This window comes from Pseudophryne corroboree, chromosome 10, assembly GCF_028390025.1.
Source record: "Pseudophryne corroboree isolate aPseCor3 chromosome 10, aPseCor3.hap2, whole genome shotgun sequence".
Classification (NCBI taxonomy): domain Eukaryota; kingdom Metazoa; phylum Chordata; class Amphibia; order Anura; family Myobatrachidae; genus Pseudophryne; species Pseudophryne corroboree.
Genome location: NC_086453.1, coordinates 61,993,019 through 62,005,489, shown reverse-complemented (window position 1 = coordinate 62,005,489; position 12,471 = coordinate 61,993,019). Strand labels below are relative to the sequence as shown.

Genomic DNA, 12,471 nt, shown 5'->3' with positions numbered 1-12,471 from the left:
GGGATCCTTCAAAGCGCGCAGAGCAAGTTCAAATTTGGCGCCTTTGCGGAAGGGGGCGGAGCTTAGTCCCGCTCTGCTCCGCCGGAAACGGCGCGCGCTGGCAGCCACTTCCTATTCACAGCGCGGGACGGAGAAGCGCAACGGAGGGAGCCTGTACTGTGAGACAGTTACAGTGGGGACAGGGGGCACGGGGGGCATAAAATCCTTAGTACAGCCTGTCACTGCACATTATAGGGCAGGATAGATCGGGCTGCTGTGGCTGCATTTTCCCTACTCTCTCCCCTCCCTCCACTTCTGCTTATTGCTGTTTCCTGTGGGGGAGGGTCACAGTGGTTGGTGCTGCCATGGCCAATAAAGGCTCCAGGGCAACACAAAAACAGGTTCATATTGTATGTGAGGAGTCAGAGCCATCTGCTCAGCCCTCCTCAGAACCCCAGAGCGCCCCTGCATGAACGACACAACTCTCAGAAGTTATGTCTTTGGTGACTAGGGAACTGAAAGCCTCTCGGGAAGATAGAGAGGCGGCCCGGTTCCGACAGCTTGTCCCGGTACCGGAGCCAGAACCTGCATGGGCGGTCTCTTTGGCAAAGTCAGTAGAAGGGCTCTCTAGTGCTGTAATCCCTTCCCAAGCCCCGTCCTTTAGTCCCTCTCAACAGGCTTCTAAAAAGAGATTGCTAGCCTCTGTGTTACAGGACTTGGACGATGATATGCCTCAATTAGATGAGGCGGGGTTAGATGTACAGGATGTACAGGATGTTGATATACAGGATACTGATGACGATCAGGTATACGGGGACTCTGAACCAGTAGCTCAGGGTATAGAGGCTCTTATTACTGCTATTCGTTCAGTATTACAGGTGGAGGACACAGAGCAGGATGCCTTACGCCCTTCAAGGTTTGGCACCAACCAATGCCTGCCGGTGACTTTTCCAGTTTCGGAGGAGCTGGATGCGCTCATCACGGCAGCCTGGAAGCATCCAGACGCAAAATTTCAGGTATCAAGAAAACTGTTGTCTTCCTATCCTTTTCCAGCAGATAGCAGGAAACGTTATGAGACCTCTCCGATTGTGGATCCTTCGGTGTCTCATCTGTCCAAAAAGACGGTCCTACCGGTTCCGGCGGCAACTTCGCTTAAGGAGGCGTCGGATCGGAAGTTGGAATCCACCTTGAAGACTATTTACTCGGCGGCGGGGGTATTGCATCGCCCGGCGCAGGTAGGTTGTTGGGTCAACAAGGCGATCGAAGCTTGGGCGGAGCAATTGTCCGCTGGAATTCGTGACGAATTGCCGGCGGATCAGTTGATACAGTGGGCGGAACACATCCGTGAATCAGCCCTTTATCTCTGCGAAGCGTCCAAGGACATATGTATACTCGGAGCTAGGATTTCCGCTTTAGCAATTGCGGCCCGTAGAGCTCTCTGGCTCCGGCAGTGGCAAGCGGATACGGAATCCAAAAGGGCAGCAGAGGCGTTGCCCTTTACGGGTGAGGTTCTATTTGGTAAGGATCTGGATGCCTGGATCTCTCAGGCCACCGTTGGTAAGTCGACTTATCTTCCCTCGGCTGCTCCAGACACTCGCAGGCCACATAGGGGTCCCTCCTTTCGATCCTTTCGTGCCCCTTCCAGGTTTCGAGGCCAGGCCAGGGGAGGAACTTCTACCTTCCGTGGCCATAGAGGTAGAGGCAGCGGCAGGGGTAGAGGTTCCGCAGCCTCAGCCCACTCAGAGGGTAAGTCCTCTACCACTACCACCGCATGACGGGCTCCCCTCCCACCTGGGAGATCACAGAGTGGGAGCTCGTCTGTGGGAATTCAAGGAGATCTGGGTACAGTCCTGTCCAGACGCTTGGGTCCGGGATCTAATCACTTGCGGTTACAAGCTCGATTTTCAGGAACAACCGCCCCAGCGTTTTTTTACCACGGGTTTGCCAGTTTCCAACAACCGAAGAGGTGCCTTGCAGGCAGCGGTCCAGAAGCTTCTATCCGCAAGGGTGGTGATCCCTGTTCCCTCTCATCATCGGAAACAGGGCTATTACTCAAGCCTGTTTCTCGTACCGAAGCCGGACGGCTCGGTCAGGCCAATCCTGAACTTGAAGGATCTCAATCCACATTTGAGAGTATTCAAGTTCAAGATGGAGTCCCTCCAGTCTGTTATTGCGGGGTTGGAAAGAAACGAGTTTCTGGCATCCTTAGATATCAAGGATGCATACTTACATATTCCCATTTGGCCTCCTCACCAGGCTTTTCTCCGGTTTGCAATACAGGACACTCATTTCCAGTTCCAGGTCCTTCCTTTCGGTCTCTCTTCGGCTCCCAGAGTGTTCACAAAGGTCATGGCGGTCATGATGGCCCTGCTTCGGAAGCAGGGTGTGACGATTGTTCCCTATCTGGACGATTTGCTAATAAAAGCAAGCTCGACAGAACTGTTGCTTCGGAATATCCGGCTGACGCAGGACCTTCTGCTTCGACACGGGTGGATCCTGAATTTCCCGAAGTCTCAATTGTGCCCCTCGCAACGGCTGTTGTTTCTGGGGATGATTCTCGACACGGTCCGTCAGAAGGTTTTCCTTCCTCAGGACAAGATCCTGTCTCTGCAGACACTGGTAAGGTCGGTTCTTCGACACCGTCGGGTGTCAGTGTATCTGTGCATTCGCCTTCTGGGGAAAATGGTAGCAGCGTTCGAAGCTCTTCCGTACGGTCGCTTCCACTCTCGACCGTTTCAACTGTGTCTTCTACATCAGTGGTCAGGATCTCATCTGTTCCTTCATCAAAGGGTGACGCTATCTCCAAAGGCCCGGTCGTCGCTTCTCTGGTGGCTCCAGTCGACGCATCTGTTGGAAGGAAGGCGGTTCGGGGTATGGGATTGGACTCTCCTCACCACGGACGCCAGTCTGCGAGGCTGGGGGGCAGTTACCCTGGAACATCGGTTTCAGGGGCGCTGGTCAATACACGAATCCGCTCTCCCCATAAACATTCTCGAACTAAGGGCGGTGTACAATGCTCTGCTTCAGGCGCATCACCTACTCCGCGGTCGAGCAGTCAGAGTTCAGTCCGACAACGCCACGACGGCGTACATCAACCGTCAGGGCGGCACTCTCAGCCGAGCAGCGATGAGGGAGGTCACCAACATCCTCCTCTGGGCAGAAAGGTATGCTCTGTCCTTCTCGGCGATATTCATTCCGGGAGTGGACAATTGGGAAGCCGACTATCTCAGCCGGCAGGACATGCACCCGGGAGAATGGTCACTACATCCCCAGGTGTTTTGGCAACTGGTCCGCCGGTGGGGAAAACCACAGATCGACCTCATGGCGTCCCGCCTGAACCATCAGTTGCCTCTTTATTACTCTCGGACGAGGGATCCGGCCGCAGCGGTTGTGGATGCTCTCACGGCTCCTTGGAATTTTCAGTTCGTTTACCTCTTTCCTCCTTTCCCACTGTTGCCGCGGGTTCTGCAGCGCATCAAGAGAGAAGACGCTCTGGTCCTCCTGGTGGCTCCGGATTGGCCACGCAGGGTTTGGTACTCCACCCTGCACCTGTTGTCAGTAGCCGAGCCTTGGCCCCTGCCACTACGAGACGATCTTTTACAACAGGGTCCTTTTCTTTATCCAGACTTACGCAGGCTACGTTTGACGGCGTGGCTGTTGAGAAAGCCATCTTGAAAAGGAAGGGGATTCCTCGTACGGTTATACCTACTATGCTTCGGGCTAGAAAGTCAGTCACATCTTCTCACTACTACCGCATTTGGAAGGCTTATGTAGCCTGGTGTGAACATCGAGAATTTTCTCCTTCTGTGTTTTGCTTAGCCTGCCTTCTCCGATTTTTGCAGGCAGGTTTTTCAGCAGGCTTACGACTGGGTTCGCTAAAAGTGCAGGTCTCTGCTCTTTCGGTTTTCTTCCAGAAAAAGTTAGCCCTGATGCCGGAAGTTCAGACGTTCTTTCAGGGAGTTCTTCGAATACAGCCTCCCTTCCGCCCTCCGACAGCACCGTGGGACCTCAATCTGGTCCTCTCCTTTCTGCAGTCCTCATTGTTTGAGCCCCTGGAATCAGTGGAGATCAAATATCTCACTTGGAAGGTGGTTCTTCTCCTGGCACTGGCTTCAGCTAGACGAGTGTCGGAACTTGGGGCTCTCTCTTGTAGGTCTCCTTACCTGGTGTTTCATACGGATAGGGCTGAGCTTCGTACTCGTATGTCTTTTCTACCTAAGGTGGTGTCTGATTTTCACATCAATCAGCCGCTTGTGGTCCCGGCCCTCTTGGGGGACTCTCCGGATTCGAGATCATTGGACGTTGTCAGGGCGCTCAGGATCTATGTGGATAGGACTTCAGCTATTCGAAAGTCAGATTCCTTATTTGTTCTCTACGATGCTGCTCGCCGGGGTTGGCCGGCTTCTAAGCAGACTTTGTCTCGATGGATTCGACTGACCATCAGACAAGCTTATTTGGCAGCTTCTCGGGAACCTCCATCTTCAATTTCGGCGCACTCTACGCGCTCTGTGGGACCTTCGTGGGCGGCTGCCCGGGGGGTCTCCATCACTACTTTATGTCGGGCGGCTACTTGGTCGGGCCGACATACGTTTGTCAAATTCTACAAGTTTGACACGTTTGCGGCCTCTGCATCGCAGTTTGGCCGAGCGGTTTTACAGGACTCTCAGCGCTCTCCCACCCGTTTTGGGAGCTCTGGGACGTCCCCATTGTAACTGCGCTCCAGTGGCCCCTAGTGGATGAAGGAGAAATCAGGATTTTGGTACTTACCGATAAATCCCTTTCTCCGATTCCACAGGGGCCACTGGACGCCCACCCAGCGCTGTTTCCTCCTATTTTGTTTTTGGCTTACCGGGTTTGCAGATCACTATGTGACTGTTTGTTTGGTTCAGTTTAACCTTTTGGTTACGTTAAGTTCCAGATTTGTTTTTGTGTTATCCTGGTTTACATGGCGGAGTTGACCTCCTCTACCTTCAAGTTTGTTTGTTACAGCTCTCCTCGGGCACAGTTTTACGTAGACTGGCTTGGAGGGGAGATAGTAGGGGAGGAGCTAGCCACAGTGTTGGAATTTTTAAAGTGCCAGCTCCCAATTACTGCCTACTATTTCCCCATTGTAACTGCGCTCCAGTGGCCCCTGTGGAATCGGAGAAAGGGATTTATCGGTAAGTACCAAAATCCTGATATTAGTATTCACATGTCCAGCGCTGTCGCTCGGAACATGGGCCAAATAGAAAAACGTACAGTCCAATTATTATCTTTTAAGACTGTGTCCTCTTTAAATCAAATCACGATTAAAGGACAAACCCTTATTTTCTGTAGATCACACTGTGCAGTCAGCTGCATGTGTGTGTATTCTTGTTATAATAAGTGTCCCTATATTGTGTGCTAGTTTTATTTATGACTGAGTTTCCTTTATAGGAGGAGCTTTCAAGTAAGTGTGAGGTTCTCTGTGTAATGTGCCGCTGAACACAAAGCAGATTTCCTCTATGTGGTTGTTACGAGCAAAAATAAGCAATGCTTTCCTGCCGCATAACCTGCACTGCATTGGTACACACGTTTCGGCAGCTAATTGAGTAACCTACCCTCAGTCTCAGCGGTTGTCTTAATTATGTAATAAAATAATTGATATGGTACTAATTAGCTGACTGTTGTCACTGGACTGTGCAGCTGAAGCCCAGGGTAACTGAATGACTAAGAGCTGTCACCACATGAGAGCTGGCTGCTGTGTAGTGCTCTTGTAGAGGCAAAATGGGCTTTCACACAAAGCATCTCCCAGTCACTAGATTACTACTAATTTGTCGACATTCTGCCTGGTCTGGCAGCGGAGGATCAGGGTAGAGCTACTGGAGGGGAGGTTAGTGTTAGGCACTAGTGGTAGGGTTAGGCAGTGGGAGGGGAGGTTAGGGATAGGTGCTAGTGAGAGGAGGTTAGGGTTAGGCACTAGGGGGAGGGTTAGGCTGTTGGAGAGGAGGTTAGGGTTAGGTGCAGGTGGTAGGGTTAGGCTGTGGTAGGGGAGGTTAGGGTTAGGCGCTGGTGGTAGGGTTAGGCTGTGGAAGAGGAGGTTAGGATTAGGTGCTAGTGGTAGGTTTAGGCTATGGGAGAGGAGGTTAGGGTTAGGCTGTGGTAGGGGAGGTTAGGGTTAGGCGTAGTGGTAGGGTTAGGTTCTGGGGGAGGAGGTTAGTGTTAGGTGCTAGTGGTAGGCGAGGTTAGGGTTAGGCGCTAGTGGTAGAGTTAGGCTGTGGTAGGGTAGGTTAGGGTTAGGCGCTAGTGGTAGGGTTAGGCTGTGGGGGAGGAGGTTAGGGTTAGGTGGTAGGGTAGGTTAGGGTTAGGCGCTAGTGGTAGTGTTAGGCTGTGGGGGAGGAGGTTAGGGTTGGGCACTAGGGGGAGGGTTAGGCTGTTGGAGAGATGGTTAGGTACTAGGGGGAGGGTTAGGCTGTGGGAGGGGAGTTAGGGTTATGCACCAGGGGGAGGGCTAGGCTATGCAAATGGAGGATTAAAATTGTTAGACACTAATCTGAAGGCTTGAAATAATCATACCTACTGGTGGAAACGCTGTAGGATCCGCGGGAAGTCATCTGACAACCCCTCTGACCTGGAAAACACTGATGGAGCAGCCAGACTCACCGTACCAGGTAAGTCCCCACTACACCATCAGGAATGTTTTGTTGACATTCTAATTATTGTCGACATTTAATCAGTGTAGACGTGGTGAATGTCAACATGCCATTATGAATGTCGGCAAAATATACCCCACCAAATTGGAAAGTAATAACGTGTCTAGTCAGGTGTCAGCCCTGTAGAGTGTGTATGTGATGCGATGTGATGCAGCTAACATGCGCTCCTCTCTGTATCTAGCTGGAGAAAGTCTACGACCCAAAGAATGAAGAGGACGACATGGTGGAGATGGAAGAGGAGAGGCTTCGTATGCGCGAACACGTCATGAAAAACGTAGGCACTTCTTAATGCAAAGAGAGGGTGGATGGTGATGAATATACATTGCACATAGCTTGCTGCACAGCTCTTAGGGACCTGTGCATAGAGTATGATGGAATAAGTGAGGAGTTAGTAGTGTATGCTGGAAAGATACTGTAGATAATGGCATTGTTCTGTAATCATGTGCAGACGAGGTGAGCAGAAGCTGTGCTGTTGTGACCCACAGGAGACATTGCAGATAACGTGCGCCTATCCGTAACCTCTGATTACCTGGTACTATTGGGCGCGCGCACCATAGACTGTTGATCTTGTCACCTGATGTAGTGTCCATTGTAGCACCCTGCACCTATCACAACCCATGCAGTTCCTCTTTCCTGCCTGTGGTATCGAACTCTGCTCTAGTGCTTCTAGCACACTCTGGTCTGTATCTCCGCACTGGATACAGACCAGAGTGTGCTAGAAGCACCAGAGCAGAGAGCGACACCCCAGGCAGGAAAGAGGAACTGCACGAGTTGTGACAAGTGCAGGTTGATAGAATGGACACAGATGGCTGCAATCACACGGCAGGGGTGATGGTACGGGTCTTGGAATGTGATCACTGGGACATTTCCAAGTATGACTGTTTGTGATTCTCATCTTTTAATATGAGTAATGCATTCTGTACAGAGCTATAATCTCACTTATTACACTGCACTAATGCATATCTCTGTGACTCTCCCCCAGTTTGTATATTCTTGCTGATTTTCCTGTATACAGGCTGAACGCACCTCCATGGAAGCTCGGTGCATAAGTCATTCTCCCTTTATCAGTGTCTCCCCTCTCTGTATTGGAGGTTATAGGGAAGCTCCGCAAACCACACAGCATTGCTCTATTCAGATCCTTGCTGAGTGCTGGGATATATACTTTCTATGCTGAAGTTTAGTACATTTATTGTAGCTTAATAGACCTAGGAGTATGTGGGAACCCGTGATAACTGAGTGCTTGTTGTTAGGTGGACACAAATCACGATCGCTTGGTGACGCTGGAAGAGTTCCTGAAATCCACGGAAAGGAAGGAGTATAATGAGGCTGGCGGCTGGGAGGTGAGCGCTCTCCTTAAAAAATACATTAGGGGTGGTGTGTGGACAGTGCATACGAGGTGCCGTTGGAATGTTGTCAGTAGCACCCTTCATCACCCCTAAATCGCGCTGGTTGTACTTGTACCCCTGAATCACACATTTTAGTTCACAGTCCCCATATGGATGCATTATAAAAGCACTATTTAAGATCCACCTTGCTTACCGCGGTGATGTGCACTGCATCGCGCATATAGGGCTGGATGTAATGGAGTCCGAGATTGCCGGAGGTGCGGGTTCCCGGGTGAACTTGGACATTTATTTTAAAGAGCCAATCATCTACAAGGCATGGTTTCGCCTCGTAAATGATTGCCATTTAAAAAAAAAAGTCAGACAAAAAAACACGCAGTTCCGGCCAACTTAGACTTCATTGAATCATTCCAGCCCATTGAATTATCCCCTTAAGGGGATTTACTAAAGCTGGCGATAACACAACTCGGCCTGATCAGTACAATCCGTTTCCATTGTCCATGTGTCCGGCACTCGGACTGATCGCATAGGTCCTATGCCTGCGCTCCGCTGGTAACCACATACAGGCCGTGGTGACAGTGTACTGCTCCCTTGCGTTATTATCGTCAGGCTGGAGCAGGTATAGCAGAAGACGCTCCATTGACCTTACTGCGTTTTCTCACTCAGACAGTGGACGAAGCCCAGATTTACACAGAAGAGGAGCTGCGTCGCTTTGAGCAGGAGCTGACTGCCCAGGAAGTGGCCTTAAACCAGCGGGCAGAGGCGCTGCGTAAGGAGCACGAAGATCTCCAGCAGAGACAGATAGAACTGGATGCACAGAAGAAGGAGTACCAGCAAGTAAGTGTCCAGGCCGGCCACACGTTACAAGAGCTGTATTCCCCCAGACGCTGCAGATCTTAGTGTAAGGAGACTTCAGGCATCACTTAGCTGGGATCTAGCAGCAGCACAGAATAGAATGACATTGCTTTCATGTTCTAAGCACTCCTAGCTGTCCCCGACATGGTCAAAATACCGACATTTAAAATGTCGACAGGTCAAAAAGTTTTTTTGGGTGATTTTTTTAATTGAAACAGATTTGTTCATACTTTACCATCCCAGTGGACCTGGAGGGGGAATATAATAGTATGCCGAGCGCAGGGAGGCACCGTTCCTGAAGCAAGGCAAGCGCAGCGGTACACTTATACGGTGTCCATGTCGACATACACAACAACAACAAAAATATGAAAATTGTGTCGACTTTTGACCTGTCAACATTTTAAATGTCAGTATTTTGACCTTGTCTGTATTTTGACCTTGTTGGGATTTTAATTGTAGGTATTTCACACTATACCCCTATTCTGCAATGTCTTCAGCAGACCACACCTGCACCAGGCGGAAGCACCAATGTCCAGTTTGGCCACACACGTGATCACTTCTGATGCGTTATGTGACTTATTACACCACCTAGCTCGAAGTCTCTAGTGGACACTGCTATGGGTGTAGTATGAGAGACCAGTAAGCTACACATTAGCATATTGTGTAACATCGGTGACTTTGCACTTCCATCGGTGGGATAGATCATGAGACGTAATGCAGTGGATTAGTACACTGTGGGTTTCATAAAGTACTCACACGGAACACTCAGTATATAAGCCATACCAACAATGATCTACACTTTGAAATAATAATGGACTATAGGCTAAGTTGAAATAGTTTGTGTGGTTACCCTTCAGAGAATAGCGCTACTTCTGACGCCTCCTTTTGAATACATGGTTGAGTCATATTATTATGACCATCCCCTACATTTGATGTCGGCAGCGTGTGGCGCATGAAGTACGTCGCCTGTCGTGGGTATATAAGGTGTGCGATAGGCCATCTGCACACATATCACTCCGTTGCTGTCATGGGTAAAAGGGGCGATTTGTCAGAGTTGCAAAAACGGATGATTATTGGCGTTTGGGCCTAGGGCGACTGTATTCCTGACACAGCGCAGTTTGTGACCTGTCCGCTGCTGCTGTGGTGAAGGTGTATTGTGACTGGACAAATGGCACCATTGCGAATAACCCACGTGGAAATGGCAGGGCACCACGTGCTATTGATGTAAGGCTACGAAGGTGCACGAGTGCCGACCGACACGCTACAGTGCAGCAGCTCACCGTCTAAATACACCTGGGGGTTACCAGACGTGTGTCTAAAACTACAGTTCTGCCTGTCTAGCTGCTGTCCATGCTGCACACGGTGGTTACTCTGGCCATTAGCTGGTGGTCATAATAATGTGACCGTGCATCTGCTAAATATGAAACCTGTTTCTGCACATTTATCTGAATATATAGATATTTGGTATAATTAGCAGCATGCATGTTTACATTTTGGGTAAACTTACTAAGGGTCTCTTTTTTAAGAGCCGCCGCGTCTTCAAGGATTTCAGCCCCTGGATTTAAATAGGCACCAATATTAAATGCAAAACCAGGCATGTTTTCTATTTAATATTGTTTCCTCTTCAAATCCAGTGACCAAAACCGCTGAAGACGCGGAGGCTTAGAAATCACAGCAAATAATCAGGTGCTATGATCTACAGCAATCGGACTCTGCCATGATTCTGGTGTAGTTTAGAAAATGAAGACTAAGATTTATTGGATTATTTTTTACACACTTCCTTGTGTCTCGGTTCAATATAAATGCCCCAGCTCAGTCCGTGTCTTGTACAGCTAAACAGCAATTACCCTGAAACTAGGTTTACAAACGCTGTATAATCTTCTTACAGCAATCTCTGAGTTCCGCGGTTTTGTTTTTTAGGCTGTTATTCAAATGGAACAGAAGAAGTCTCAGCAGGCTGGGGTTCCACCTGCCGGCCCCAATGGGGAGCTGAAGTTTCAGGCTGAAGTACCCCAAGTAAACTCTGAAAAAGGTAAGAATCTGAGTATTTAATCCTATCCGCCAGTTATTAATAAGATTGGCAAATAATTTATAGTCCTTTATACCGTGTATGCAGGTTCTCCGAAGGTAGACTCCCAGTAGAACTTTGATATACAGTTGCAAGATTTTTAAAGTACCTTACTCCTACTCACATGTCTCTTGCAGTGTAGAATAACTCTAATAGTTATAAACTCATCCTTATACTATAGATGAGTATTATGAAGCGCAGACGTTTTCATGTAGTTATTCAATGAGAAATGTTAGACTTTCACACGGTAATGCTTTACAATATTAGCTATAACTATAGTATAGTTAAAACTCTGGCTTTATTGTTCTTCATTTCTAGCAGCTAAACCAGAAGAGCCCCATCCGGGTTCAGAGGTTCACCCAGGACCGCCAGCAGCCGCTCAAGAAACAATCCAGGACCACGAGCCACTCCAGGAACAGCATGTTCAAGAACCCCATCAATAACAAATTACAGGGAGGCAAATGCAGCAGGACAGGGTGTATTGGTTACCCCAGCGTGGGCTTTTGCACTCTGATACACATGTTCCCCCGAATCGTCAAAGTCAAGGGATTTGCAATCCCGTGTAAATGTCTCATATTGGGAATCTTTATTTTAAAAAAATAAATAAACTCGAAAATGAATTCAAATTGATGTATGGAAAACTCTGGGAAATTAGGCGGCTGTTAACCCAGAAAAGCACCTTTTTAGTCGTTCCGCTATTTATTTAGCGCCCCATGTGCTGTTATATATATTAGATTGGTTGTGTCTCTGCAAGTCAGATTTGTAAAATGTATGTCACGTCTTGATAGAATTGATGTATATCGGCTCACGCTGATACAGCTCTTAATTTACTGTGTTGCATTGAGCCACCTTTGCAGGCTCTATTAACAGAACCATTATACTGTAGATTATACACACGGACCCTATCCCAGTGCATGAAATGCTTTGTTCCGTCCTTGGAGCACCATGCATTCAGAGAAGGGTCTGTGTACCGACATAGTGAATCGTGCTCACCACCCAGAGCAATGGAGGGTACTCCCAAAGCTAAACACCGCTGTGTTCCTAACCCGTAAGGAGTCAGGGGAGAGGTATGGCCCCTGAGATTAACTACAAATTAGGCGACAGCACTAAATTATCAGCCACTGGATATTCATGGCTGCCGCATTGTGCAGTCCATGGGCGACGTTCCGGATAACTGTAATAAATCTTTTATTTCAAAAATATTTCATGATGACTTTTTTTCACTTGATAAATAAATCATTTTGAAAATGCCTCTACCTGTTATTGTATGCAAAATAGTACGTGATATTCTTGTTATGACAACAGGAAGGAACAGTGTTTATATTGTTATACTCACAACTGGCTGGGCACGCATGCAATTGCAAAAACGAGGTACTGGTCCGGCAGCGGTGATAAGTGTGTTGTCTGTGGACGCTGCATTTAATGAGGAAAACCTGTCACAGACCAGGAGCATAGGGACGCCCACTGCTATAGCATCAGTTCCATCTAACTGCTGATACATCGGTACCATCGTTGCAAATCGTGTCATGTTGCAGAGTCTGAGTGCCCCTGAAGA

General features: G+C 48.7%; 1 protein-coding gene across 4 annotated transcripts in view; it reads left to right on the top strand.

The window, feature by feature from the left end:
- The window catches only part of LOC134966014 (nucleobindin-2-like), an 83,365-nt gene extending 71,199 nt beyond the window's left edge, over positions 1–12,166 (top strand). For 3 of the 4 annotated variants that reach the window (XM_063942463.1, XM_063942466.1, XM_063942465.1), the window contains 5 exons: positions 6,832–6,924; positions 7,901–7,990; positions 8,660–8,830; positions 10,769–10,880; positions 11,235–12,166. In XM_063942463.1, the coding sequence (XP_063798533.1) occupies positions 6,832–6,924; positions 7,901–7,990; positions 8,660–8,830; positions 10,769–10,880; positions 11,235–11,359 (591 nt within the window). In that variant the 3' untranslated portion in view covers positions 11,360–12,166. The remainder of the gene's footprint in view (positions 1–6,831; positions 6,925–7,900; positions 7,991–8,659; positions 8,831–10,768; positions 10,881–11,234) is intronic. The other variant, XM_063942464.1, reaches the window with a different exon arrangement.
- Positions 12,167–12,471: the final 305 nt, after the last annotated feature.